The 26,200-nt window shown below is 40.7% G+C and overlaps 1 protein-coding gene across 1 annotated transcript in view; it reads left to right on the top strand.

Annotated features, from left to right (window-relative positions):
• Window positions 1-24: 24 nt before the first annotated feature.
• CLIC5 (chloride intracellular channel 5) overlaps window positions 25-26,200 on the top strand; it is a 49,966-nt gene continuing 23,790 nt past the window's right edge. The window contains exon 1 of the mRNA XM_054628675.2: window positions 25-370. Within this exon, the coding sequence (XP_054484650.1) occupies window positions 308-370 (63 nt within the window). The 5' untranslated portion in view covers window positions 25-307. The remainder of the gene's footprint in view (window positions 371-26,200) is intronic.

Raw genomic sequence — 26,200 nt, 5'->3', positions numbered from 1 at the left:
TTTGGGAGGCAGCGAGGGCTGCAGCTCTGACAGATGAGCATACTGTACCAGAGCACAGCAGCACTTGTTGCTCAGAAGAACTACCGTAACAGGGACTGCTCCTCTGCTGCCTGCCTTTTCTTAATTATTGTTAATTTAGCTGCCTGCAAACTTGTTTACTCCAGTGCTTTCGAGCTTTATCACTACAAGTGATGTTTTAACAGCTTTGTGGGAGCGGTTCAGAAGGGAAACTCGCACCGCCGTGCAGTTGAAACCTCCTTTTGCCACTTAATATCAAGAGATCAGCTGGTAGCCTTGGGGGTGAAAAATGACAGACTCTATTGCTGCTAATGGGGAAGGAAAGGACCCTGAAATTGAGCTCTTTGTGAAGGTAAGTTGCACTGTGAACTGGACACTGGTGTGACTCTCAGATCGGCTACTGAATAATCAAACTTTAATTTTCTGGCGCTGAGCGGAAGCGGTGCTGTGGCAGCCTGTTATCTCCTGCACACACACTCACTCTGCTTTCTTCTTCGTGACATTAGAATTAGGTAATGTTGTGGAGGGAGAGTCAGAGTTCCTGTGCTTTATTGTTAATTCTCTCCTCCTGAGTTTGTTCTGTTATTCTTAGCCTGCTGCCTGCAATGTACTGTGTCCTAACTTTAGACTTGAGGCTGTAGGCTTCAGGTTTTGCTCTATGAATCCTGACTTTCTTTTCCATTTTTGGGAAAAGCTGGGGGGTACCAGGATTTGGTACCTCAGCAGAGGCTGTCAGGTCTGAAATGCTGATATACCATAAAACAATGAGGATTGAGATAAACTGTCAGTCTTCTGATTATTTACTGTAATACTTCCCTTTTCTTTCCTCAACCAATAAAAACTTCATCTGTTTTTACTGTCAGTTTCCTCAGACTGAAGCTCATTCTGATTTTATAGAAGAGTAACTGAGAACAGAAAGCAATTTAATGAAAATATAGAAAAATTACCACACCTTTTATGTGGTAGGGTTTCAAAATGTTTCAAGTTATGTATGATTGTTGGTCTTGGGCTGTGAAAACCTTACCATTAAAATCAGTGGCATGGTTGAAACCCGTGACACATACAACCTTATTGACAGCAAACTTCATGCAAACCTTGTCTCAGTGAAGAGCTCAGATTTTTTGATGTTCAGAGTGTTTTAAGGCCTCTACACAAATTGAGGCTGAGATCCCCTACACCTATGTAAAATCATGGAATGGCTTGGTTTGGCAGGGACCTCAAAGATCATCTTGTTCCAATCCCCCTGCCACGGGTAGGGGCATCTTCCACTAGAACAGGTTGCTTAAAATCTTGTCCAGTCTGGCCTGGAACACTTGCAGGTGTTTGGTCTCTCTGAGCCTAATCCATTCCTGTAAATCCATTTAATTATTATAAATATGTGGGAGTTACCTCAGACCCTTAGCAAACAGAGCCCTGAATGATTAGGAAAGCAAATTCCAACCCCTCCCTTCTGTCAAGATGAGAGTATGTAATTGCTTTGTACTCCCTGATGGATATTTTGGGCTGTAAGTTGAAATGTCAGCCACATCCATGATGTGTATACACAGTCTCTTCACACATCTTCCAAAACCAGTCAGTTCAGGTGCAGGTGCTGTGACTGAGCCAGCAGTGAGGTCTCTTTCTGTAGCAAACAGATTTGACGAGAATTTCAGGTTCATAAGAGCCCCATAGATACTTTTTACATAGAGCTTAATGTAATAAAATGGACCAGCATGACTCCATACAACCAGACACCTCACCTCTTACAAGTTGTTTCTACCAAATTGTGTTTAATGGAGATGTTTATGGGCTAAAAAATAGGTTTGTGATGTTGTTTGGTACTCTGTCATCAGTCAAATGTGTGCTGGAATGGAAATGTGCAGCTACTGATTTGTTTTAGTGCTCACACTATTTCACTGAGGCTGACATGGATGTTTGTGATATGTGGTTCTTTGACTGCATCAGCTGTTAAAGTGAAGGTCATTGCCCAGATTCATTGTGTGAAGCTCTGGATCCATAAGATACTGGGCGAAAATGAGCACTTCATTAAACCAAGCCATGCCACCACCTGAAGATTTATAACTCCAGAAAGAACATTTCTAGTAATGTGACTTCCTGCATAATGCATATTACAGAATTGCATACAGACTCACATAAAACTCAGAGCTGGAACAGAAGAATTAATTGGTATCTTCCTGGAGACTTTCCATTTAGGTTGAAAAATTGCAATTCTTGATGTTTTGGAAAGGTGCCATTAATTTAATTAAAAGTTTAAAAGGTTTTATAGTAAAGCATGTGACCAGAGTATTAAATTATACACCTCAGAAGTTCAAATAAAAAGAGAACATCCGAAGGAAAGACAAGCTGAAAGCTGAAAAATAGGAGAATATGAGAATCATGAACAGGTGAAAACTTTTCTGGAGGGTGACTGCAAAGATTAGAATATTAGTAGGGGGAGGTAAACAGGAATGCTGATCCAGGAGAAACTCTGCAAAGGAGAAGAGACTTATTCTGCCTGTTTTAAGGCAGGAAAGAACAGAAAAGTGGTCACTTCTGGAGGACCATGAGATACTGGGCCAAGTGGCAAATGTAAATATACAGGACCACACTTTGGGCAAGTTCTAACAGCAGAAGATGTTTGGATCAATGAGCAATTCCTAATTTTTGAGTTTTATATAGGTGATACTTCACCCATTAAAAGAGTTCTGTCCTGCTTCCCTGAAGGAACACACAGAAAAGGCAGCAACAAGTGAGAAAATGTAGGGCAGTAGATGTGTCCTGCTGGAAATTGTATCTTCCACAAGCCCAAAAAAACCAGAAAGGGCTGTTTTTCACCAGCCACAGTGTCCCCAGTAAAAGCATTTTCTGTCTCAGGTTAAAAAAAGAAAGGTGTTACACAATTGCTCTATTTCCCTTTGCTGTTTGTCAAGCAGGAGTGCAGGAGCCTCAGACAGACAAGCAGGGAGCAGGGCTGTAACCAAAAGAGCTGCTCTGTAACCTAATGCAGGCTGGCTCAGGAGCTCCTGAGCTGCACAGACAGACTGGGCACCACCAGGACACAGCTGAGCTGCTGTGGCAGGGACAGGTTAAGTGGTTATCACACCTATTTGTTATCATCCCCATTGATTTCACTTGTTTTCTAACGGTGCCCCAGCCTGGATCTGCGAGGTATTTTTTTGTGAACAAGTGTTTGAGAGCAAACCCCCCCAAATCTGGGGCAGGACACGAGGAGAGCGATGGTGGGAGCGGTGAGGTCTGCCAGGGAGGTGGTGCTGCCTTGATCAGATGTGCAGCTTGTGTGAGCAGGCCTTTGCTGAGCACTGAAACTCTGCAGCAGCCATTCCCTCTCTGAACTCGTTTGACAGGGAACTGGGGGAGGCTGCCCCAGAGAAGGGTTTGATGCGGCAGCGGCGTGGGGAAGGGAACCTCGGGAGGTTGTGCTGCTCTGTGCTTAACCCAGCTTGTTGTAACTCAGGCTGATTTCAGTCCTCTGTGTGCTGGAGAAGCAAAGTGCTTCTGTATAAACGACAATGACACCCTGCTGGAAGGTGTGTTTAGCTTTTCCTGGCAATCTTGCACCTGTATGCGTGAACATAATGACAGAATTGCAATAGTGCTTCTATTATGTGAAGTAATACAATTAAAACCCATGAGGGAGGACCACAGGACTTTGTTGCTTCTTTTTGTTTGCAATGGAAACAGGTGTTTGGATGTACATTCCTTGCCTTTCAGGATTAGAGTAGCACCTAATATCAAAAGCTAATTTGAAGGGAAATGCATAGTACCCATGGAAAGCAAAACACGATGCAAAGAGGACTGCGTTGCTCAGAATGCAGTCTAGAAAGCAAACAGACCCACAAGTGAACCAAAGTAAATTTAATTTTAAAAATCTTCCTGCTTTTGAAACGTTCTATAACAAGATATATCCTAACCCCTATTTCTGATAGAGAAAAGATGGTGATATCATGGTGGTAGGAGAATGTGTGGTAGGCTAGCAGGCAGCTGCTTCTAGAAGGAGTCATTGCTGTGGCACTGATGGATTAATATTAGGAGTATGTTCATTGGTGTCCTGGGCTGAGCTCAAATCAGAAGGTCCTTGGTTGAGGGAGGTGATTCTGCCCCTCTACTCCACTCTTTTGAGACCCCACCTGCACTGCTGCATCCAGCTCTGGGTTCCTCCAGCAGAAGGAAGATGTGAACCCACAGGAATGAGGCCACCAATTGGATCAGAGGGCTGGAACACCTCTGCCATGAAAACAGCTTGGAGAAGAGAAAGCTCTGGGAAAACCTTATAGAACATTCCAGTACCCAAAGGGGCTAGAGGGACACCTTCCACAAGGGCAAACAGGATAAAGGGGGATGGCTATAAGCTAAAGGAGGCTAGGTTTATATTAGATTTTAGGAAGAAGTTCTGTATATAAGGGTGGTGAGGTCCTGGGACAGGCTGCCTGAAGTTATGAATCCCTGACAGTGTTCAAGACCAGGCTGGCTGGAGCTCTGAGCAACCTGGCATTGTAGGAGTCCCTGCCCTTGGCAGGGGAGTTGGAATGACATCACCTTTAAGGTCCCTTGCAACCCAAACCTTTCCAGGATTAGGTGAGCAAGAGCTTTTGCTTAAAATGTGTAAGGCTTTACTTCTCAGTGTTCACCCAGTCACACTGAGCACCCTTCTAGGAAAATGTGAAGGTGCTGCAAGTGTAGAAATCAAGAGAGCTCAGAGATCTTGAACTTCCACAGTCTCTACTTCAGACATTTGACATGTCCCCATCTTCCAGCTGACTGGGCCTGTTAGGATTATGTCTAAAAGTGATGGCAAGATTCAGTACCAAGCTTACTGCTCTGAGTGAATGAGAGAGAGCCTGGCTGCCAGGACAGAGCAGCCATCCACAGCAGTGTGCTCCAGCAAAGCCCCAGGAGCTGCTGCTCTCAGGAAGGTGTTGCTGCCCTTCTTGTGGACACAATTATCCCAGAAATTATCTCAGGGAGGAGCAAGTTGGGCGGGGTTTTGGTTTTGCTCTTTTTTTTTTTTTTTTTTTTTTTTTTTTTTTTTTTTTTTGTTCTGGATTTTTTGGGTGCATTTTCTGGATTTTTTAAGTTATTTCTGCTTGAAAGGTGATTTCAAACCAGCCTTGGTTTGGATTTTGGTGAAGTGTTGTCACATAGCCTTAAAGGGAGATATAAATAAAAGTGTTACACCTGTTACAAGCAATAATTCCCCACTGTTAAGGCTTTTGTGGTTTTAATATGAGAGAGTCACTCTGATAAGAAAACTGATTTCAGTTTCAGAATTTCAGGGTTATCACAACCAGTACTGGCTTTGCAAACAGGGAAAGATAACTTGCTAGGAACCTTTTAACCCTTTATAACAAGACAGGCTCTGCGGTGTATTTGATTCACAGATTGCCCTCAAAAAGTTGGTTTTGCTCATGATTAGAAATCAGAATCAGATCTGGAGGGCCCTAAGTTAATTTCTGTTTCTTGAGAAGTGTGGGTATTTCCTGAGCTCAGCTTGGCTTTCATACAAAATCATTCCTATGTTTAGCTAAACTTTCTAGATAAAAAGGAAATAACAAAGATAAAAAAAGCACAAGGAAGAATAATGACACTGAAACATCTGGTCCAACCTGTCTGGTGCTCCAAGACTGACCATAACATTTTTTTGTTGCCAAGCCTTTCACATTTTGAAAAAGCCACAACCACCCTACAAAGCAGATGTGTTCAGTGTGTGCAGTCTCTGACACTTTTCAGCTGTCACCCTGGAAGCAGTGGGAGTCTGGGTGGGAACACAGTTTACTGTGTATCTTGAATTTTTACCTTTTGGAGCTGCCAAGCAGGTGATGGGCACCATGATTTGTGTCTCTTCAAACTGCTTTGGATGAGGCAGTGCATCATCAGCAGCCTGAGTCTCCTCCTCCAGCATCCTGGCCTTGTGCTTTGGTATTAAGGTTACAACATTTACAGGGTCTACCAGTAGTCTAGACACCAGGAGGAAAATAATTTTACTAGGTTTGTTTAAACATCTGTAAATGAGTTTTCAAAGTTCCATGCAGGGGGACTAGAGTATTTCAGTGTAGTGGTTCTGCTAAGATCTTGTCAAATCAGGAGTGACAAGAGTGACAAATAAGTAACAACTCCACTTCTGACCTGCTTAAATCAGGGAAATGCTATCTGGACTGACCATTGCTCCTCTGATTTTTTTTAATTAAGCATTTTCAATAAAATAATTAAAAATAGAGGAAAAACATCCATCTTGGCAAGAATTATCTTTGCTTTAAAATGACATATTTAAAAAATAATTCAATAAATTGCCATTTAACCACCTAGCAAATGTTTTAAAATTACAAGTTGCTTGTTTTTCCTTGTGATAAGAGAAACAATACTTTAAAGAAGCTTTAGCCTGAGTTATACAACCCAGCGTCTGTGTGTCTGTGTGTCTGTGTGTCTGTTTTGTCTCTGAGCTTTTGGAGGTTTTGTTTTGCGTCAGGACAAGGGCCTCGTTGGTGGGAATATTAGAGACAGGCAGTAAATTGTTTAAGCAGGTCAAGTTTATAAAGTGACTTGGCAGGGATATATTCACTATCCCAGCCACCTTGAAGCTAGTCTGGGATGTTGTTAGGATTGCCTGGGAAACTGCTTCTCAATTTAAGAAGCGATTTCCAGCTGTGTCTCCTGCCTAAGTTTGCAGTCTCATCCTTTTTTTATGATTAAAGGTGATTGATACCCTGATCTGCCATGGTTTGGGGGCTTTCCTCTGTAAACAGCTGTGACAACTTGCTTTTTATTAAACTTGATGGTATTGATATACATGTCACTTGTGATCAAAACATCTGATTAAAATGAAACATATTTCAATGCTTTGTTGAGCATGCCTACTTTCTATAAATGGGATCCATTTGAATAAATAGGAATTCAGAAACATTCGACTTGGGTCATGGCCACAAAAGCAAGTCAGTTTTGTACTGCTGAGTTCAGTGGCAGCAGAATTAGGCCTGCCTAAGTGTATTTGAGATCTTGTTTAAACTCCACTTGCTAGCTCCTTCCTTTTTTCTGGCTCTTCTGAGCCACACAGTCAAATTGGGTAAATCCTATGTTTTAATTTAACCATGAAGAACTGGTGATACTTGTAATTATTATTGCTGGTACTTAGAATTAGCCCCCAGTGTGCCCTGGGTGCTTCTATGTTTAGCTGCAGGTTGCTTTTTTTCCATCTCCAGCAGCTCCCATCCAGTCAGGCTCACAGGTTGCTGTGTCGTGGTTCAGCAATGACAGTGAAGCTCCACTGTCCTCAGGAAACTTTTATTGGCAATACATGGCTCTGCTGAGGCTAATCCAGAACAGCAAATGTTGCTGGGATCGTTTGACATAACATCCCAAAAATACACAGGGAGCCTTTCCAGGAGAGCCCGCAGGAAGTGCGTCTGCCCCTGCTCCAGGAGTTCATGTTGGTGTCAAATCCTCCTGCCTGTGGCAAATAGGCTTTAATGGAAGGTTGTGTAAGGATTCTGTAGGAGAGCACGTTGATCATCACAGCAACAATATCATGTAGTTCTTGTGTGGCACATAATTCTTCAAAATGTGCCAGATAAGAGCGAAATAATCCCAGCAGTGCTGCAGGGGTAACAGAAATATTATTTTGTTAGTAGTATTTCCATTGTTCAGCTGGGAGCTCTGGTAGATTTTTCAAATTACTCCTTTTTAACAGATTTAGGTAGATGTTAAAGAGCTTTATGTGTTAGCTTTGTACATAAATAATAGAAGGTTTCAGTGATAAACTTTTTTTTAAGCTAAGGTTGACTTAAAGTCAGGAAGAATCAGTTGGGATAAGGAAGGGTTGGTTTGTTTTGTGCTGGATTCAGTCTATAAATCTTACATGATGTAGGAAATGAGAGCCAGTACCTGAAGTGCTGTACTAGGTACTTTGTAAATAGCTTGAAGTGATTTGTTTGGCACAGTAAAATTTCATGTGGTAATTTCCTTATTCCCTTTCCTTCCTTGTCTCTTGTTCTCCCCATTTTTTTGCTCATCTGTGTTGCTGACATGAAGTAAAACTCATCTAGATGTAGTAGCAGGGATAGATATGTACATCTGGAGCTATGAGTTTAAAAAATCTGGGTTTTGTATATCTGAGGAATTTAATCAGTATCATGTATTCCTGGCATGATTTTTATATTAAACTTAAGACTTGGAAATTATTACACTGGAACAGAAGTAATTCAAAGTGTATCCAGCTGTGTTTTGCAGTTCCAAAGCCAGTAATTTTGTATAATAATACCTAAGGGTAGAACTTAATCTAACTGATTGCATTTACAACATGTCATTGCTGTTTGTTGCATAACTTGATTGCCACTACACACATAAATGTAGAATGATGAGTTGATAGGATTTTTTTCTCTGACTCTTTTAAATTTAAAGATTCTTTGTAAATGAGTATCATTGAGAGTCCCTCTCAAGAATAATTTCATGACTTATTTTTTGAAGTGTTTATGATTTTACTCTTCTGTATGTATCTATATTTTATTAATGACGGTGTTCACTGGCTGAAGTCATCTTCCATGATTTAACACATAATCTTCTTTGATTCAGTGACTCTGATGCATCACAGAAATGTCATGGGTACAGTGTCATGAGAGGAGATGTGTTCAGAAAAGAAATTTGATCACAAAGCCCCCTGAGATGCAGTTCTCTAATACACCTTAGCAAAGCTTTGCCATCTTAAAATGGCCCCAGTGTTGTCAAAATCCAAATCAACTTCTTTTTTTTTACTTTCCAGTCTATGAACAAATGAGCACTTCAGCACTTTATCTTAATAGAAAGCAACAGCACAGCTGCCATCATTCAAGCCCTCTGATTTTTATTATTTTTTCTAATCTAAAGGTCCTGCAATGTGAATTTTACATGTTAAGCTCAGAATATTTCCAGGTTTTGACCCAAATTCTCTGCAGGATTTCTTTATTTTTGTGCTTTTCTGCTTCCTTCAGTGACCCAAGACAGGTGTTTCAGGCGCTCCTTACCTTGATAAAATGCTGATACCAGTCCTTCTCTGGTGCTAAGTTTGTGCACATGTGTTGCATCTTCTCTGCTTTTCCTGCGTGTTCTCACACACAAACAGACTCCTAAATTTATAGCAGTCTTATAATCCCCATGATTACTATGCTGGTCCCCAAAGCAGCCTGGTTACTTCTTAAGAGGTATAGAGGTATTCTATATCTGGAGCTCAAGGGCTTCTCCAATTTTTTCCCCTGTGCACCTGATTTCCAAAACACATTAAAAAAACTCCTTTTTCTGTATTTCTGGCAACCCTTCATAAAACTGAAATAAAGCACTAATTGAAATGCATTTCAGGAGGGCTGTGTTGTATTAATGCATCTGTAGGACAGTAGGAGTTGAAACTGCCCCTGCTATAGCTACTCTGGTGTAAGGACATTCTATTAAGGAGGATAAAGGTGCTCAGATAGTGACAATTTGCTCTTCTAAATCCTCATCTTGATAGATGCTAATTTTGTGTGCAGTGCAGATGACAGAAGCCCATGGCGTTCACCTGTATGTGCTTGCTGCAAAAGTTAATTAAAATGTTCAAGGCCTTATATTCAAGGCTGACACTGATTTTCATTTCCTTTAAATTCTATAAAACTTGCAAGGATATTATATAGGAGTAGTAAATTTCCCCCCCCCCCCCCCAGGATTTATGTAAATCCTGCTGTAAAGAAGCCATTTCTTAACTATTTCTGTTGCTTCTCTTGCATTTCATAGAATCATAGAATGGTTTGAGTTGGAAGGGACCTTAAAGATTGTGTGATTCCCACTCCCCTGTCATGGGCAAGTACACCTTCTGTAATACCAGGTTACTCAGAGCCTCATCCAGCCTAACCTTTAATACTTTCAGAAATGAAGCATCCACAGCTTCTCTGGCCAATTTTTTTGTTTCTTCTGGTCTAAGAAAAACATCTGACTCAGGTCACTGTTCACCAATATCTCAGGTGTTAAAACCTGTTCATGATTCTGGGAATGGGGTTTATGGATAGAGGAAATTTGCTTGATTTAGGTGTGGCTTTATTTTCTGTTTCTCTTAACCAAGAAGATGCCGAAGGAGACTTTTAACTTCTGCTGCTGGTAAGGACATAAGTGTAATGCTCTACTTCTTGGAGAAGGGCTTATCACCTCCAAAGAGACTGTGCTGCTGCAGGCTCACAGTGGAGTTCAAAGTATGAGGAGCTAATCCTTGTGTTCTCTATCTCAGAAATCTGACAGCTGAGTTCAACAACTGTCTCTATTCAGAAAAGACTGTTTGGCCTCAGTTTTAAATGTTCAGAAGATGGATTTTTTTGTGAGTATTGGGATTTTTTAATTCTTGGTAGTAAAACACAGGGTGATACTAGAAGTTCTCCAAACTTCCTAGATGTTGATAGCAATTAAGCATCCTTAGATCCCAGTTCTGCAAAGGAGGCTGTGCAGACTGCTCTGTGCTTTGGCAGCCACCTCTGAACATGACTCTCTTTGCAAAACCCATTCCTTGCGGTAAAAAATAAATACAAATGCCTTTTTATAGTATTTCCAAAGCATTGTACAGTCCTGGTCAGTACTTTGCAGGTGCAGAAGCTGAGGAATCTTTGCGTTGTGCAAGGAGGGCCAGGAAGAACTTCACCTTGGTCCTGTGCTCTGTCCTCTAGTCAATAGCTCTTGTGTCCTTTGGGTTTTGTTTAGCACTTAGCATGACTGATTCAGGCTCAGTAATTCACAGTAAATAGCCCAATAATAAACACACAAATCATGCTAATCACAGCTATGCATTTTTACTTTCTCTTTTTGCCACTGCTGTTAGTAGGGAGGGGTCAAGGTTGAGATTATCTTTTGACTGGGTGTTTTAAATAACACACAGAGATTATGTGTGTTAGGACATTGGAAAAGAAGTAGAGAAGAATCATTTTAAGGTTAAATATTGCTTAAGATTGCCATCCCTAAGGCAGCCTTTCTCCTTTAATTAAAAGAGCAAGCATCACTTGGCTGCAATATTAAATGTATCTGAAGGATCTTTTTAGTACAGTGGTAAGAGGTGTAACAAGACAGAGAATCACAGGATGGTTTGAGTTGGAATGGACTTACAGACTGTCTATTTCTAATCCCTCTGCCATGGACAGGGACACCTTCCACTAGACCAAGTAGCTCAAAGCCCCATCCAACCTGGCCTTGATCCCTTCCAGGGATGGGAAATTCACAACTTCTCTGTGCAACATATTAATAGTTAAGGTCAGATGTAGTCAGAGTAGGAGTAGGCTTAATAGTGATTGTAAAGGTGATTACCTGTTGGAATGAACCACCAAAGAAGTCATGCCCTGTTTGCCTCTGCTTCAGACCAAGACTAGATATGCTGTAATGAAGCACACATAGCAAGGGACAAGAAAGGAATAAACACACCAGAAAATCTGCAAACCAGCAGGGCACTGCTATGGAGGCGGTGTTGACAAAAAAGAACAGGGCTTGGTTGAAGCAGAGAAGGAATCTTTGCTTTCTGTGTCTCTGAATGGCAGCACAAATTTGGTTGAGGCTAGTCTGACAGAAATGATGCTGAGAGGTTGCTTACGTGTCCTGGGTGTGATAATGGAATGTGATTAATTCAGGTGCTGGTTAAATATGGGATTGGTTATCTTTTGTGCTTATCAAACCTGGTTATGCCAGGGCCAGACTTTGGAAGGGCCTCCAAAGGCTGAGCTGATGATTGCTGTTCCAGTACAGGTCAGACCTTGAAGATGAGATGAGGAAGAGCTAAACTGGGAGATACAAGAGTGGAATGCCCTTTCTGTCTGTCATTGCCTCAGTCATGCCACAGCCCCGTGCCTTGGCTTCATTCCCTTTGAAACGTTTGCCCCAACATCCATTTTCATATCAGTGTAGTCCAGTAGCATGTCCAGGTAAAATTTCCCCTCTTTTCCCTTTACACAGATGAATGACTGCAAAAGCAACCCAATCATCATGGATTAACTCCTGACAAAATACTGAATTAATTTTCAGGTTGGGCTGGTATCTGTATGGCTGGCTGTGTATGGATTGCCAAGCTTGTCCTCTTCATGACATTATAACACCCAAAAAAACCACCCTGAACCCTGACATCCAGGGCATGTAGCTATTGTTGTTCTGCCTGCTGGTGCATGCCTGTACCTGTGTATTGTCCCAAACAAGTGGAAATCAGAGAAACCAGGCCCGATGGATCATTGCTATTGTTGCTGGTGTTTTTCTAGATTGTGATTCAATTTGTGTGGGTCAACAGGCACGTTGTGTTACTGCTTTCCTTTTGCTTTTAGCTGCTGAATGGGCAACTTCAAACAGATGCAAATGCATATCATGGGGGGAAATTATTTTCTTTCACTGCTCTGTGTTTTGTGATGAGCCATTGCTGCTGATTCAGTGTGCAACTGGAGACCTGTTTTGCTTGTTTATTTTATTTATAGTGTTTTTTTAAAAAGCTCTTCCTGAATGAAGAGGGGTTGAATAATGGAATATTCTTGCAGGTTCTAGGTTCTCTCAGAATGGCAGTTTTAGTTGTTTTTCTGTGCTTAGTTCTTTTAAATGCCCAGGACATCCCAAGAGGATTCAGTGCAACAATGCCCTTAATTATTAAGCTTATTTTCAGTCTTCCATTAGAATTTGGTTCATTTTAATTCACTTTTCATTCTGATTGTTAACTCACTCATGCAGTTTGACAAGGAATTGTGTTTTGCCCTTTCTTGTACTGATTTGTGCTAAATTTGAATTTTTGTTTTTGTTTTCTTTTTTATAACAATATCTCTGAATCTCACAGTTAAGCTCTAAATCCAGTCCTAGGACTGGGTCTTGCTTGAGGTTCAAAAATGATGTTTCCACTGTATTAAACACTCTGTACTCAGCTTGGTCCAAGATGGAGCCACAAGGAGCTCCTCAGAGTGCACAAATGTGATCTTCTATTATATACTTTAATTCCATATTTACAAATCTTCCATTACATCTTTCTCTAAACACTCCATGAGTCCTCTTGCTATTCGGTCTCTACTGAAGGCAGGTGAACATGGATGTGGGAAGACTTGTTTCAGAGTGGGAAGCATCCCCTGCCCATCCTGGCCCATTGGCACCAGCAGCCCTATGACCTGTGCTTGTGGGAACGCCTTGTTCTCTGACTGAGCAGGATCTCTGCTCGATGCCCTCATGATTCAGAGTTTATCTCAAAACAGATGATTCAACAATAATAGTATATCTCAGAAATGCTGACTGTAGACAGATCCTCATGTCCAGCCTTGAAGAGCTGGGGAAGGATGTGGCCAAGATGGGAGCTGTGAAGAAGTTATGTAACTTTTATAGAAAGTTATATATATTTTTATAAAGTTATATAAATATTATAATCTCTATAAAGTTATAATTAGTCCCATGACATCTCTTTCACTCTGGGCACCAAGGATTAATAATTTTTTAGCTTATTAAAACTATTTGAATATTTATTTAACATTTCTTTTAAGCCATATGCAGGATCTTTGAAAGTGAGTGCAGCAGTAGTACTAATCACCTTGTGCCATTCTGCCAGAAAGAGTGATTTTGTACTAACAGATGCTTAGCTTTGCATTGGAAGTGTGAAATTATAGGATTTCTCTTACTTGTTATTTTTTGAAGACCTCCCGTGTGTGCTTGAGATTTTACAATAATAGGGGAAAAAAACTCTCCATTTTAGAGAGAATTGTAGGTAAAGATTTAAAAAACAGCTTATTTTTCAGACCTTATCCAGGTATTTGAGGGAATTAGGCCTTGCTGTACACAAATGTATAGAAAATGTTCAGAAATTCTCTTGCCAAATCCTGGTTTCTCAATTACCTGATTAACCTGGATTGTCTCGAGAGAAGGTGGCACCTTCTGATGAACTTAACAATAAATGGATGAGGAGATTTAGAGAGCATGACCCTTGTGTCACACTCCATTTCCACCATATCAAAAAGGATTTGCTTAATTTGAATAAAGCAGCTGGGTAACAGTGGCAGAGAAGCAGAGTGGAGAGCCAGAGAAAGGGATGGGAGCTGGGGACAGATCCTTGGCTGCTGTCACCAAATCAGTGGTGAAGCCAGGGAATGGAGAATATGGCTGGAAGGTGAGGGGCATGAAATGAAATAAAATCAACAAAGTGATAATTTTCTTGTGAGGGGAAGAGTGCAAGCAAGAGACATTTGGGGAAGAAGGCTACTGCTTGCTTCTGAGGAAGCTGTGGGAGGAAAGAACAGGCTGGAGAAGAGTTCTGCTGTTCTGCTGTGCAGCCATGCTGGAGTCACTGCTGGGCCTTTTGGAGGCTGCTCCACTTGGAGCACGAGGAATTTGGGAGTGATGAGAATAAAAAAAAAAAAAGATGATATTTGGAATTAACAGCATCATCAAAGATCCCAGAAACAAAAGGACAGTAAGAGGGGAAGAGGTGCTAGGGAAAGTGCAGTTGATTATTTTGATGAATAGCATTGAATTAAACTTAATTTAGCTTTGGTTTTGGGTTTGGTTGTTTTTGTTTTTCATGCTGTATAATAGGATAAAATGAAGTCAGAGGAAATTCCCTCTGAGCATCACTTAAAAATTTGTTTTGAGAAAATTATCAAAACCATTTCTTTTTAAAGCATTTCGAACTGGCCCAAACATTACAGACAAAGGAATTTAAGAAATCATCCTGCACTGGGATACTGAGCAAACAAGAAATGTGTTCCAGACTTCTCTCTTTGATCTGTTCTTTTCTGTTTACAATATTTATCATACATTAAATTCAGAAGCCCATTGTGCAAAAAAATACTTGTGAATTCTACTTTTACTAATGCACACACTTATTCAGAATTTCTCAGTAGCTTTTGGGAAGCACCACTGTTTATTTTCTCCATCATTTGATATTGAACACACAAATTGTTTTGCTTTTAGGTGGATCCCAAGGAACATTTACTTGCTGTTTGTGTGTATATCTTAGACTCTTGCTTTCACTGTAGGTATTTCTACTTATAAACTCAGAACTTGCTCTCTGTTTCTTGTTTAAGGAAATATTCAGAGGGAGTGGTGTCAGAAAAGACTGCTTTGTAGTGCAATGTCCCTCTAATGGCTAAATATGGCTGCATGTCTGTGTAGATGATCAGATGAAATACAGCAAGGAACAAAATATGAAAAGTAAAAAAAAAAAGTATCCCCTCGATACTGAGCTCTGTAATTTTTTCTCTGTGAGTAGCTGGAAACCAGAAAATTTATTTATAAGGCATTTTTATTCTCAGGGCATCAAGGCTTGGTCCAAATACCAGTAATATTGTATTGACAATTAGTTTATTGGAGTGATTGTGGGTTGTGCTTGGAAGTCACACGTGGTGCAAACATCAAACATCAGGCTGCTTTGGGCCTGTGGTTTGCTGGTCCTTTGCAGTTTGATCTGCATTCAGGGGAAGTCAGAAACACCCATCACATCTCAGGATGGAGCTTCCCCCTGCCCTCTGCAGGGCTGTGAACTTTGGAGATGCAAAAGGAGAGAGGAAGGCCGGGTCCTGCCCACTCTGGGACACCTCCTGAGGGCTGCCAATTGCTCTTTTAACCCATTCAGTATTTTTATGATGTTAATAAGGTACAGAACAAGACCCCCAGGACACTTTATGGGATCAGCTGGTATGGTAAATGCACTTATCAGCAACACCCACCATCCAGACCTTTATTTGCAGTGCCTGCAAGTGACTCTCTTTCCTAAGACTGCAAATAAAGTCATGGAATTTCAATAAATAATTCAGCCCTGGATCTTATTTCAGGTTCAGCATTGACTTTCAGCACCTGGCTGCTGTTATTATTTGTTAGTCTGATATGCTGCTTAGAGGCATGGAAATTTGGCTGCTATTCACCAACATTTGCAGAATATGCTGTGTGGCCAGATTACTACCCCTGGCTCAGACATTTTTAACAGACATCCAAATTCCAGATGTGCCAGATTTAATTCTTACAAGAAAAAATGCATGTAGGATTCTGGTACTGTAATGGGAACTCTGCACAGGTCTTGTTTTGGAGAAACACCTGATTTGCACCTGATCTCCACTAGAAACAGGAATAATTTGGCTAGAATTTGCATTGCCTATGACACCTTTTGGCACTGATCTATCTCTCATTTTATTTTCAGCAGCTTCCCCAGGGGGAAATGATTTTTTTGGTATCTAATTAGCTCTCAGGATATAGAATCATCAATATCTGAAAGTATTAAAATTGGTGCTTTGTGAATAGCTAAATAAGAGTTATTCACAAATTCTTTCCTCAGAGCACTTGTGGTTTTAATCATTTATTAGGAAGAAACTAGTGAATCCAAAGTATGACTCTGCTTTCACTGAAGTCAGTGGAAAATGTAGTGGGAATATTTTGTGTGAATACTGACTGTTATGGAATTAGATATGGTACATTATCACTGAATCATATAATTTTATGAGTTGGAAGGGACATTTTAAAGGTCATCTAGTTTGATTCTCCTCCAGTAATTAGGAACACCTTTAACTAGATCAGTTTGCTGAGAGCCTTGTCCAGCCTGACCTTGAACATTTCCAGGGATGGGGCATCCACCACCTACTCCATTAGAATATAACCCATCAATGGTGTGGCACCTAAAGGCAAAAACCCCAACAAGATCCTGCAGGCTTGAGCTTCCAAAATGAGGGAGCTGCATTATGGATATGCAGAGCTGAACAGGCACTGGTATCAAAATCTTGCAGGACAAGATCCTTCCAGTGCCTGAAGGGAGCCAACGAGAAAGATGGAGAGAACACATTTACAAGAGCCTGGAGTAACAGGACGAGGGGAAATGGCATCAAACTGAAAGAGAGGAGATTTAGATTGGATATTAGGAAGAAATTCTTCCCAGTGAGGGTGGTGAGGCTCTGGCACAGGGTGCCCAGAGAAGCTGTGGCTGCCCCATCCCTGAGAGTGTCCAGGGACTTGGAGCAGCCCGGTCTGGTGGAAGGTATCCCTGCCCATGGCAGAGGGCTTGGGAATAGATGATCTTTAAGGTCCCTTCCAACCCAAACCACTATGATTCTAAGTTTATTTATCTTAATAAAACAGATTTGTGACTTCCTTGTTCAAAGCCCTTACTTCTTCCTAGGAGATACACCATTGTATCCAAAACAACCAACAGCAGCTGGCGCTTCAGCATCTCTATTGAATTTTACAAAATCGTGAGAATTTTCTGAATGCTGCTGTGTCCTGACTGCCCAAATCCTGTCACTAAGGTTCCTTCCAGTACTTGAACCCAGGTGCATAAATGGAACTGATAGATAAGGAAAAAAGATTGCATGTAGAACTGATGTGACAAGTTAGGTACCTTTTGGAAAACCCCAGAAAAGGGATGTTGGCTTCCTTGGGGCAGGAGCTGCTCCCTGCAATGCAAACAGGCAACGCTAGAGGGGATTTTACTACCACTCTATGTGAGGCCTGTGCCTCTCCCAGAAACCCTTCCAGAACATATGTTATAGTTCAGCCACAGAATGTTGGCTACAGGCTGAGCAAAATCAGTGTTTGTATGATGCAAAAAGGTCAGGAAAAATTATGATAATTGTCCCCTCTGGCCATGAAACCTCTGAGTGAAATTCTGGTACTGTCAAAGTCGTGGGCATTGATTTCACTGGGGCCAGACTTCATCCTGTGCAGGTCAGAGGGAGGCAAAAGTCTGTGCCACCAAGCATCCAGCACTGGCAGCAGGAGCAGCTTTATTGTCAGAGTCACTAATATATACTGTTAAAAAGGATTTTTAAAACATTCTATGCCCCCTCTTTGCTCTGCAGCAAGATGAAATAAATCAAGACCAGTTTTACCAGCTTCTTTTGGTTTTCTTCAAAGCCTCCACTAGATGCAGATTACACAATCTCCTTAGAAAGCCTGCTTTGTGTTTCATTAGTCCTATAATTACACTAGTTTTTCCCCCTCCTAAATCTTTGGTGTTGCAAATTGAGCAAAATACTTAATCCCATCCTCTGTGGGCATGAACAACAATGGATCATCATGCTCTTTGTGAAGCAGTTTTATGCATGCTTGAGGAGACTGTTATGTTGTAGTAGAGCAACACGTGTACTTCTCATTAACTTGTTGCTGTTTCCTGCAGAGGCACAGAGAGATGATTCACGTTGTGATTTACGTAAAACCTCCTTCACTTTTCCCTCACCAGTATTCCCCATCCTGCATTTTGTACATCACAGTTTGTTTTTCTGACATCTTACACCTTGAAGCTTATTTTGCTGAATTTCATTTAAGTGATTTCAGACACTTTGTTCCAACTTTTTAGCATCACTTTGAGTCTACTCCTCTCCTGGGAAATCCCAGTAACCTCTCTGGGCTTGTTGTTGCCAGGAAATTTTGTAAGGTTCTGTCTGTTCCTTCCTCCATTTTGCTAATGGAAACATTAAATATGACTCATCTTGTCACAGACCTTTATGGTACCTCTATTTGTTACATGTTTATGTGCTAACAGAAAACTTGATTATTGCTACTCTATAAGTATCTTTTCAACTACTTGTACAAGCACTTTGCAGAGGTTTCATACAGGTCTTGTTTTCCTATTTTGTTAATGAAAATATGGTCTGGATTTGATGTCATAAACCTTACAGAGGTCAGCTCTAGGTACCTGCTTCTTCTTTCCTACCCAATGTGCTGGGAAACCTGGCAGAGAACAAAATGTACTTGGGTTAATTCATGTTATTTGTTCCTGATATGTCCATATTGTCTTTTCTTATCAACTTTAGATTTCCACATTCCCTTGTGAGTTACTGTTACTCATTTTCCCAGTATCTTTCTATATGTTAAACTTATATAGCTGACATTTCTTGAGTTATTTTCTTGTTCCTGTGATGTCTCATGCACAGTGAATTATTGATGGGTTCCCAAAAAGCAAAGCTTTTAAAAGCTGTTTCCTGAGGTTGCATCCACTGGCTGGTGTGGGTACCCAGGATCCTGTGCCAGGATCCTTGTGAGTGATGGGAGCACAGTTGCTTTATTAAGTTGGAAAAGGCTCAGGAAGAAGTGTAAAGGATGATTGTTGTTTGTCCATCAAGCCAAGAATGAAACACCTGTATTTTCAGTCCAGTAAGTTCTGAAACATAGGAACTTTGTGTACAATCTGCTATGACAAGAATGGCAATTTTTGGTTATGAAGAATTTCAAGATTTTGCTCTAAATTGTGCTAAGTCTAAAAAACCCATTTTAAAACACTCACAGCATTACTGAACAGAGGCTGTGGTGAGTTTTCTGTGGGGAGGGAAACTGCAATAGGAATTTTAGAAGGAAATTTTGTCTGCTGCGTGGGCTGCTGGGCAGCCAGGAGCCCTGAGAGTCCTGCATGTTGTGACCTCCCAGGTTTGTGTGGTCCCAGCACCTTTCCCATCCCTGGGGGCTGGCCAAAGACCACAACTCCAGGTATATTCCTCAAGGTGATATGGCCAAAGCTTTCATGCATCTCCATCAGGTATTTGTCAAATTCCAAGTGAGCTCCTCAAATAATATTCTTCCAATGGAGATTTTATTTTTGAACACTCTGAATTTTTTGTGTAGTTGCTCAAGAAACTCACAGTCAGTGATACTTTCCTCTTACTGAGGCTTTTAAAATCAGCTTTTCATTTTGGGTTGCTTGTGGCATGATTTGCCAAGTGTAGATAGTTGATACTTGTGAGAAGTCAGCTGCCTTCAAATTGTCTCACAAGTTCTAAAACTGTTAGCCACTCTGAAAATGTCAGCCTGCATTTAGCACCCATCCTTTAGCTTGTATTTTGCTGACATTAAAAGAATATAAATACAGGCTCTATGTGATTTCTTTCTACAGTACTGCTGGTGTTACTTAATGACTCTCACTCTTCTGGGGGCTTTTCCTTTATATGTCACCCTGTGAAAGTCAGACTTGGTGTTCAGAAGTTCCTCACAGCAGAGCAGGCTGGAATATGTTCTCTTAGAAAAAAAAATAATTTGGTACCAAACTTTTTGCATATATATATATATATATATATATATATATATATATATATATATATTTATATATTTGGTGTAGGAAGTTTTGTTATAGTTCCCACTACTTCTGATTATCTAATATGAAATTCTCATTAGGTTGACCATATGCAAAGCTAAGTAACAGCTCTACAAATATAAATGAAATGAAAATAATATCACGTTCTAGGGTGTCAGACTGTGCTCTTCTACTCCACTGATATTTGTCAAGTCATGGAACTTTAAAAGCAAGCAGAAGAGGTGATGGAATAACATGGAATTCTTTCCATGTGATCAGACCATTCACCCATGTCTAGTCTGTAGTTTTCCAAGTCTAAACTGCACATGACTGAATGGAGTTCTCAGACATCACAAGCTTTATTTTAGAGCAAAAATTATTTCATGCAAGAGCAAATACAGTGGCCAGTGACTCCAACAAAGCCCTTGAGGCAAATGGGACCTATTTGTGCAGGTTGATCCCTGTGCATGCAGCTGCTCTGCTAGCAGGACCTCACCTGATGTGGCAGATGAATCTGATCTTTAACTGTGAATATCCTAAACCATAATGAAAAGATTCTCTAGAAGAAGCCAACCTATAGGACTGATCCCTTCCTGCCCATGCTGCCCCTCATGTGGATATAAAAAGTTGAAAAAATCATGATTTACCAAACCTGTAGATAGTATTTGTCATGTCCTAACTGCATGATGTCCATGGGGTCTCCAACCTGCAATTCCATCTCCTGAAAGTCCTGAACATCTCAAGAGTACAAATGCATCTCTTCCAAAGCTGCAGGGATCTGAGAGAGCAGTGGCAGCTCCTTGGAGATGCTCAGCCCTGCTCAGCTGCTTGGAGCCCAGTGTGAGAAGCCAGCTCCCCTCAAATTGGCCAGCAGCACAGACCAGTTCAGCTTATGTGCATCTGAAATATATGCCTGTATGTAATGCCAAGCTTGGACAGCATTTTGGCTGGCTTTTGGGGAGCTGGCTAGAGTCTCACCACTTCATTTTTGTTTTCTTACTACTCTGACAGCCCTTCAGGCAAAGCTCTATTTTTGTTTGACATATATGCACATGGTCCATTTCCATGTGTGTGTGCTTAGGGACATATTCCTGCTCTATCTTGCCCTCCTTTGGAAGGCTGCTGCCCACAGCTTCTCCTAGCAAAACGAAATCTCAGGAAAAGTCCAATGAAGTTGAATGCTGTACAGCAAATTTATTCTTGTTTTTATAGGCCCCTGTTCAGGAAAGTACTTAAGTATGTGCTTAAGTCCTATTGAAATCAACAGGACTTAAGAACATGCTTAAAGTCAAGCATATACTTCCTCTGAATTGGGATGTATTTCAGCACATGCTTAAATGCTTTCCTGAATCAGAGCCACAGTCAACAAGAGTGTCCTGTGATACACAGGGCTTGTGAGACAAGATTTACTTCTTACCTAAGACCTACCAGTGCTGCTCTATGAATGTACAGTTCTTAGCTTGCCTCTTGGTTGGTGGCACTCCAAAAAGCTCACTGGCTTTTGCATTTGGATGAGAAGTTGGGAAGGAAAAAAAAGACAAGAAAATGGAAAAAAAAAAAACCCTTACTAAAGCAATACCTTGGCATGTCTGATCTCATGTTGCAACCCATGTTTTTTTCCCTACAATGGAGATTTGTGCTATTCTGTGTGTGGTATAATTACTAAGACAGATTTTTTTTTCCTTAATTGCACAATAAATAGGATATTTCCTGGCCAGCTTTGCGTTTCCAATAGGATTTTCACTTCCCATTTGGATTCTGGGCGTAAGGAGAGTAAGTGTCAAAAGGCAGGAGCTTTCCCAGTTTTAAAACAGAGAGGATGTAACCATGTGTAATGTGAGCCTTGAGTTTGATTGTAGGGATGATGAAATCAAATCCCTCCTTAATCTTTACTGGGAAACATTTAGGTGAATTAGCCTGCTTGTTTTTGTTAACTTGTTAAAATCCTTAAAAAAAAAAAAAAGTGTTTTAATGCAATCAAAAATATCTCCTTGCTTTACCCCACAGTCTAACAGGCCCCTGGACCACGTGTAGAGTGACCTCAATGCAGTGAAAAATGAAAGGAGAAGGAGGATAGATAAACCCAAATACATTATTTGCCTGGAAAAACCACGGTGCTTTGCCATATGCAATTCTTTCCAGTGCTGCCATTTTTAAGCTAGATGCTTAGTCATTATTAATGATGGTGTATTTCTTTGAAGTTCTGTATTTTGGGAAAAACTGGAACTTGTCTTTTTTTCCTCCCTTAAGATTAGTTAAAATAATATACAGTTGTCTGTGTGTATTGCATTTACCAGTTGGTGTATTTTTTGGAATATGTGAGGAAATTTATTCCAGTTATTTCATTTATAGCAAAGTATTAGCTTGAACTTGAGAAGAGCTCCTTGTTCACATTGTTCAGCTGTGCTGTGCAGTGGTTGGAGGCTTTTGATACTGCCATGACTTCACAAAAATACTTGACACAAGTTCATAAAATCACTGAGACTATTTTTTCTCCCTCCTGAAACCACCTAAATTTTGTTAATTGATAATGAGTTCATGCAGCCCCCACGCATGCACACAAATGTTTTTAAGGTTTAAGTAATTCACTAAAAATAGCTGAACTGTTTAAGGGGGAGCACCTTGTAATTAATAAAGGAGAACATGTTGTTCATTCTTGCCATTACTCAGATAGAGGGAAGCAGCTGGTCTGACAGGAGGCTTTTCCTGATGTGGTTGTACTGAGTTCCAGGGCAGGACCTTGCATTGCTTAGTGTGAAGGACAGAAACAGCTGGAGACTAAGTAGAAAAGCATACTTTTTGAGTAGGTAAACTAATAAAATTGTGTTTGTGGAAAGCAATGGGAGCAGAAAGTGCTGTTTCCAAGATGGAGAAACATAAATCTCTAGAAATTCTCTCTCTGCAAACTCCGGACTTTTCTGTTGCTGGGGTCCACATTCATCCCACTTAAAACTAAGGCACTCAGTGGATGCAGTCAAAGTGAAAGGTGGACAGATTCATCTTTCAGATGTGCATCTTGGCCTTGCTCACACAGGAGACCTTCCCTTGGGCACCTCAGTTAAACTTCAGTGGGGTGAGTAGTGGTTGGCCAAAGAGTCTCACCCAGCAAATCCTCAAATCTATTTTACTTTTCCATGGTCACGATGGGAATTTGCCTTTTCAGGTGAGGCTCTTCTCAGTTGGGAGTGCACTTTAACAACTCTATCTCCTTTATCCTAGTGCCCACAAAGCCTCAAATCTGTCCTAACTGCAGTCTTTTATTCAGAATTGTCAGCCTGTCCTTAGTTGCAATCATTGTATCAGAAATATCCAATATTACTGGCAGGGAGAGTGCATATGTCACCAACTTGCTCCGTTTTATAAGTGCTTCATCACTTTTACTGTGTTTCAGGGAAGCTGCATGAGAAAGCTTTTGTGAAAAACAGCAGGGATTAATGGTGGTTCTCCAGCTTGTCAATTATATGTTCCTTTCTTTCCATCCACTGCTTGAGTTCTTGATCTTGATGAAGGTATTATTTAATTCCTGCCTTTCTGAGCCCTTACTCTTGGACAAATATGTAACAGATTTTCATTTAGGCACTACTGGAGTGCTTTAAGAAAGCTTTTTTTCTTTGAACCTCAGAGTGACTAAGCCTGGCAAGTTTTCTTTCTCATCTCCTCCTGGTAGTTAATAGACTTCACAAGGGATCTCAAAACACTCTGATAAGCCTTTGAAGTTGTTACCTACTAAGGTTTTGCTCTTTATGAGTGCTGAATGTTGAATTACTGACTGCTGTTAGAGGCAATGAGAAAGGATTCACAAAACCAAGAGTGCCTTGCCTATAATTTCCACAGAAAAAGAGCTGAATATAACAGATAAGTTGTGTTGCTGGGGAGATTTTGATTCTGTTCCCTCCTCTGTCACCAGTTTGCCTTGTGATTTGTGGTAGCATTTTCAGTTATGCCAGTCACATGAGATCAAAACCCATGAGTCAGTCTCCACCCAAATCATGAGCCGGGCTTCCAGATCCCAGAGCTTTGAACAGAGATCATACTGTACTTTTTCTTTAGTTTATCTTTTGTTTTTGAAATTTCCTCTGCCTATTCCCAATCTGTCTCTGGCAATAAATGTTTCCCATTGCTTTGGAAGTGTTGAGAAGGAATTTTGACCATTGGGACTGTTGGAGGCCTCATTTGACCTACACAAATGATTTTAGTTTTGATCACCAAATCAATCTTATTTCTTCCAGATTTCACAACTTTTTCATTTTCCCTATGACTTCTACATCCCTTAGCCCCACACAACACATCACTTCTGTTTCTCCCCTGCCATTATCATTCTTCCAGGCACATGGTGTAACTCTTGGGGGTGTCCTTTGCTAAGAGTTGGACTCAGTGATCCTTGTGGGTCCCTTTCAGCTCAGCAGATTGTGTGATTCTGTGATTCAGCTGATTCTGTGATTCAGCTGATTCTATGATTGTGTGACTCAGCTGCTTTGTCCCTCCTTTAGTTCTCTGGTCTGGAGATGGTTTTTCACCATTCCCTTGAAGGACAGAGAACATATAAGATACAAGTCTGGATAATCCTTTATCTTTGCATGAGAATAAACAAATGCAGATAGCAGGGAAATTGTGTTCCTGTGTCTTTCCCGAAGAAGATGAAATTGTGATTTATGAATAAGATGGTGAAAAAATCAAGGGGAATTTTGGTGTCATATTGCTGTTTTCTCCCAGGCGTTTGCCTCTTTTCAGGAAGGGTAAGAAGTCAAAAGCTCCTGGCAAAGGTTTAACAACCAAAATCCAAATCAGAAAATGTGATTTTGTAGTAATTATGGCATGCACTATGGTGGTCCCTGGTATTCCCATGGTGACATTGTTGCTGTTGCCATGAAATTTGCAGAACAGACCTAATGATTAAATCCATGACATTTTGCAAAACCAGACTACTCTCACCTCAGGTAGATGGGAAATGCATCCTTTCTTACTCATTCTCATGCTTTACCACTCTTTCACCCACATTGTTTGTTGATCCTTGCATATGCCAGACATATTGCAGATCCATAATTTCAAGTAAAACTGAAGCCAGACTGTTCCCCCCTATAATCAAGTACCTCTAGATTCTGAGTGCTTGAAACTGAATCTGAACCCAGATCAAATCTCTTTACATAGCTTTGAACTTCATGTCAGGTTCTCTCCAAGCCTTGAATTCACACTCTCCACATAGTTTGGTGACAGGAAATGTGGAATTTGTTTTTAAACCCAGAACTGTCAAAAGTTGCATTCAAGACATGAGAAAGACTCTTGATGTTCACAAGAAAATCTTTTGGCTGAACATTTCACAGGCAAGGCCTGAATTTGTACCAACTGGACATGTCTCAAGATGTTTCACAGAGCTGCAATAATTAGAAGGGGTTCATTCTTTAAGACAGAGAAATGCTACCTCACAGCTTGAATATTAATAAAAGAAAATTTCTGACAGCCAACAAAGTAATGTAATAATTATAATTATAATAAGTAATATTGTCTCCAAAGGAAAAGGGCATTTATCTGCTTAGCTCTTTCATCAGCCATTTTCAGACACACACTGTGCTTAAAATGCAGTTATGCAATCCATGTGGGTCAACAACGGAAGGTTGGTTGCTTCACCAGGATTATAAGAATCTTTTAAACACAATGGTACCACAAATTAAAATGGAAATCTATCAAAACAATTATCATCCTGAAAGCTTTGGCCACAAGCATGATTATTGTAGAAGGATGTTGTCCTTGGCCACAGCTTTGGCTCAGTTCAGCTGCTGTTATTTGTATCCCTCCATGGCTCAAAGTTAGAATTTGCATGGCTAAGGACCATAAATTTTAGAGGAAAAAAATAGGCTGTTCCTCAATGCTAACACTAGCAGTTTTGTGTTGTTGTGTAGTGGTTTGTAGGCAATTCATTAGATACTAGAGATAGGAACAGACTGAATGTGGTGGCTGAAGCCTGCCTTGAACCTCAGAAGGATTCAGATGGACATTTCTGTCTGGACCTTGCTGTTTGTGTCTGAGGCAGTTGTTGATGTGAACAAGAATGAACTCCATGAACAAGAGTGAACTCAATGTCCAGAGTTTTTGGGTTTAACTCTGAAGTACACGTTTTAGATAGTAAAACAGTGAAGCACATACTGAGCTGATCTAAACTGCGGTCTACAGACTCAAATAAAGCAGAAATGTGTGTCCATCCTGTCCATGAGACAGGCAGTCCTGTAG

Source organism: Agelaius phoeniceus, chromosome 3 (genome assembly GCF_051311805.1).
Source record: "Agelaius phoeniceus isolate bAgePho1 chromosome 3, bAgePho1.hap1, whole genome shotgun sequence".
Taxonomy (NCBI): Eukaryota; Metazoa; Chordata; class Aves; order Passeriformes; family Icteridae; genus Agelaius; species Agelaius phoeniceus.
The sequence above is the reverse complement of the archived record's forward strand: the minus strand, read 5'-3'. Positions and strand labels throughout refer to the sequence as shown.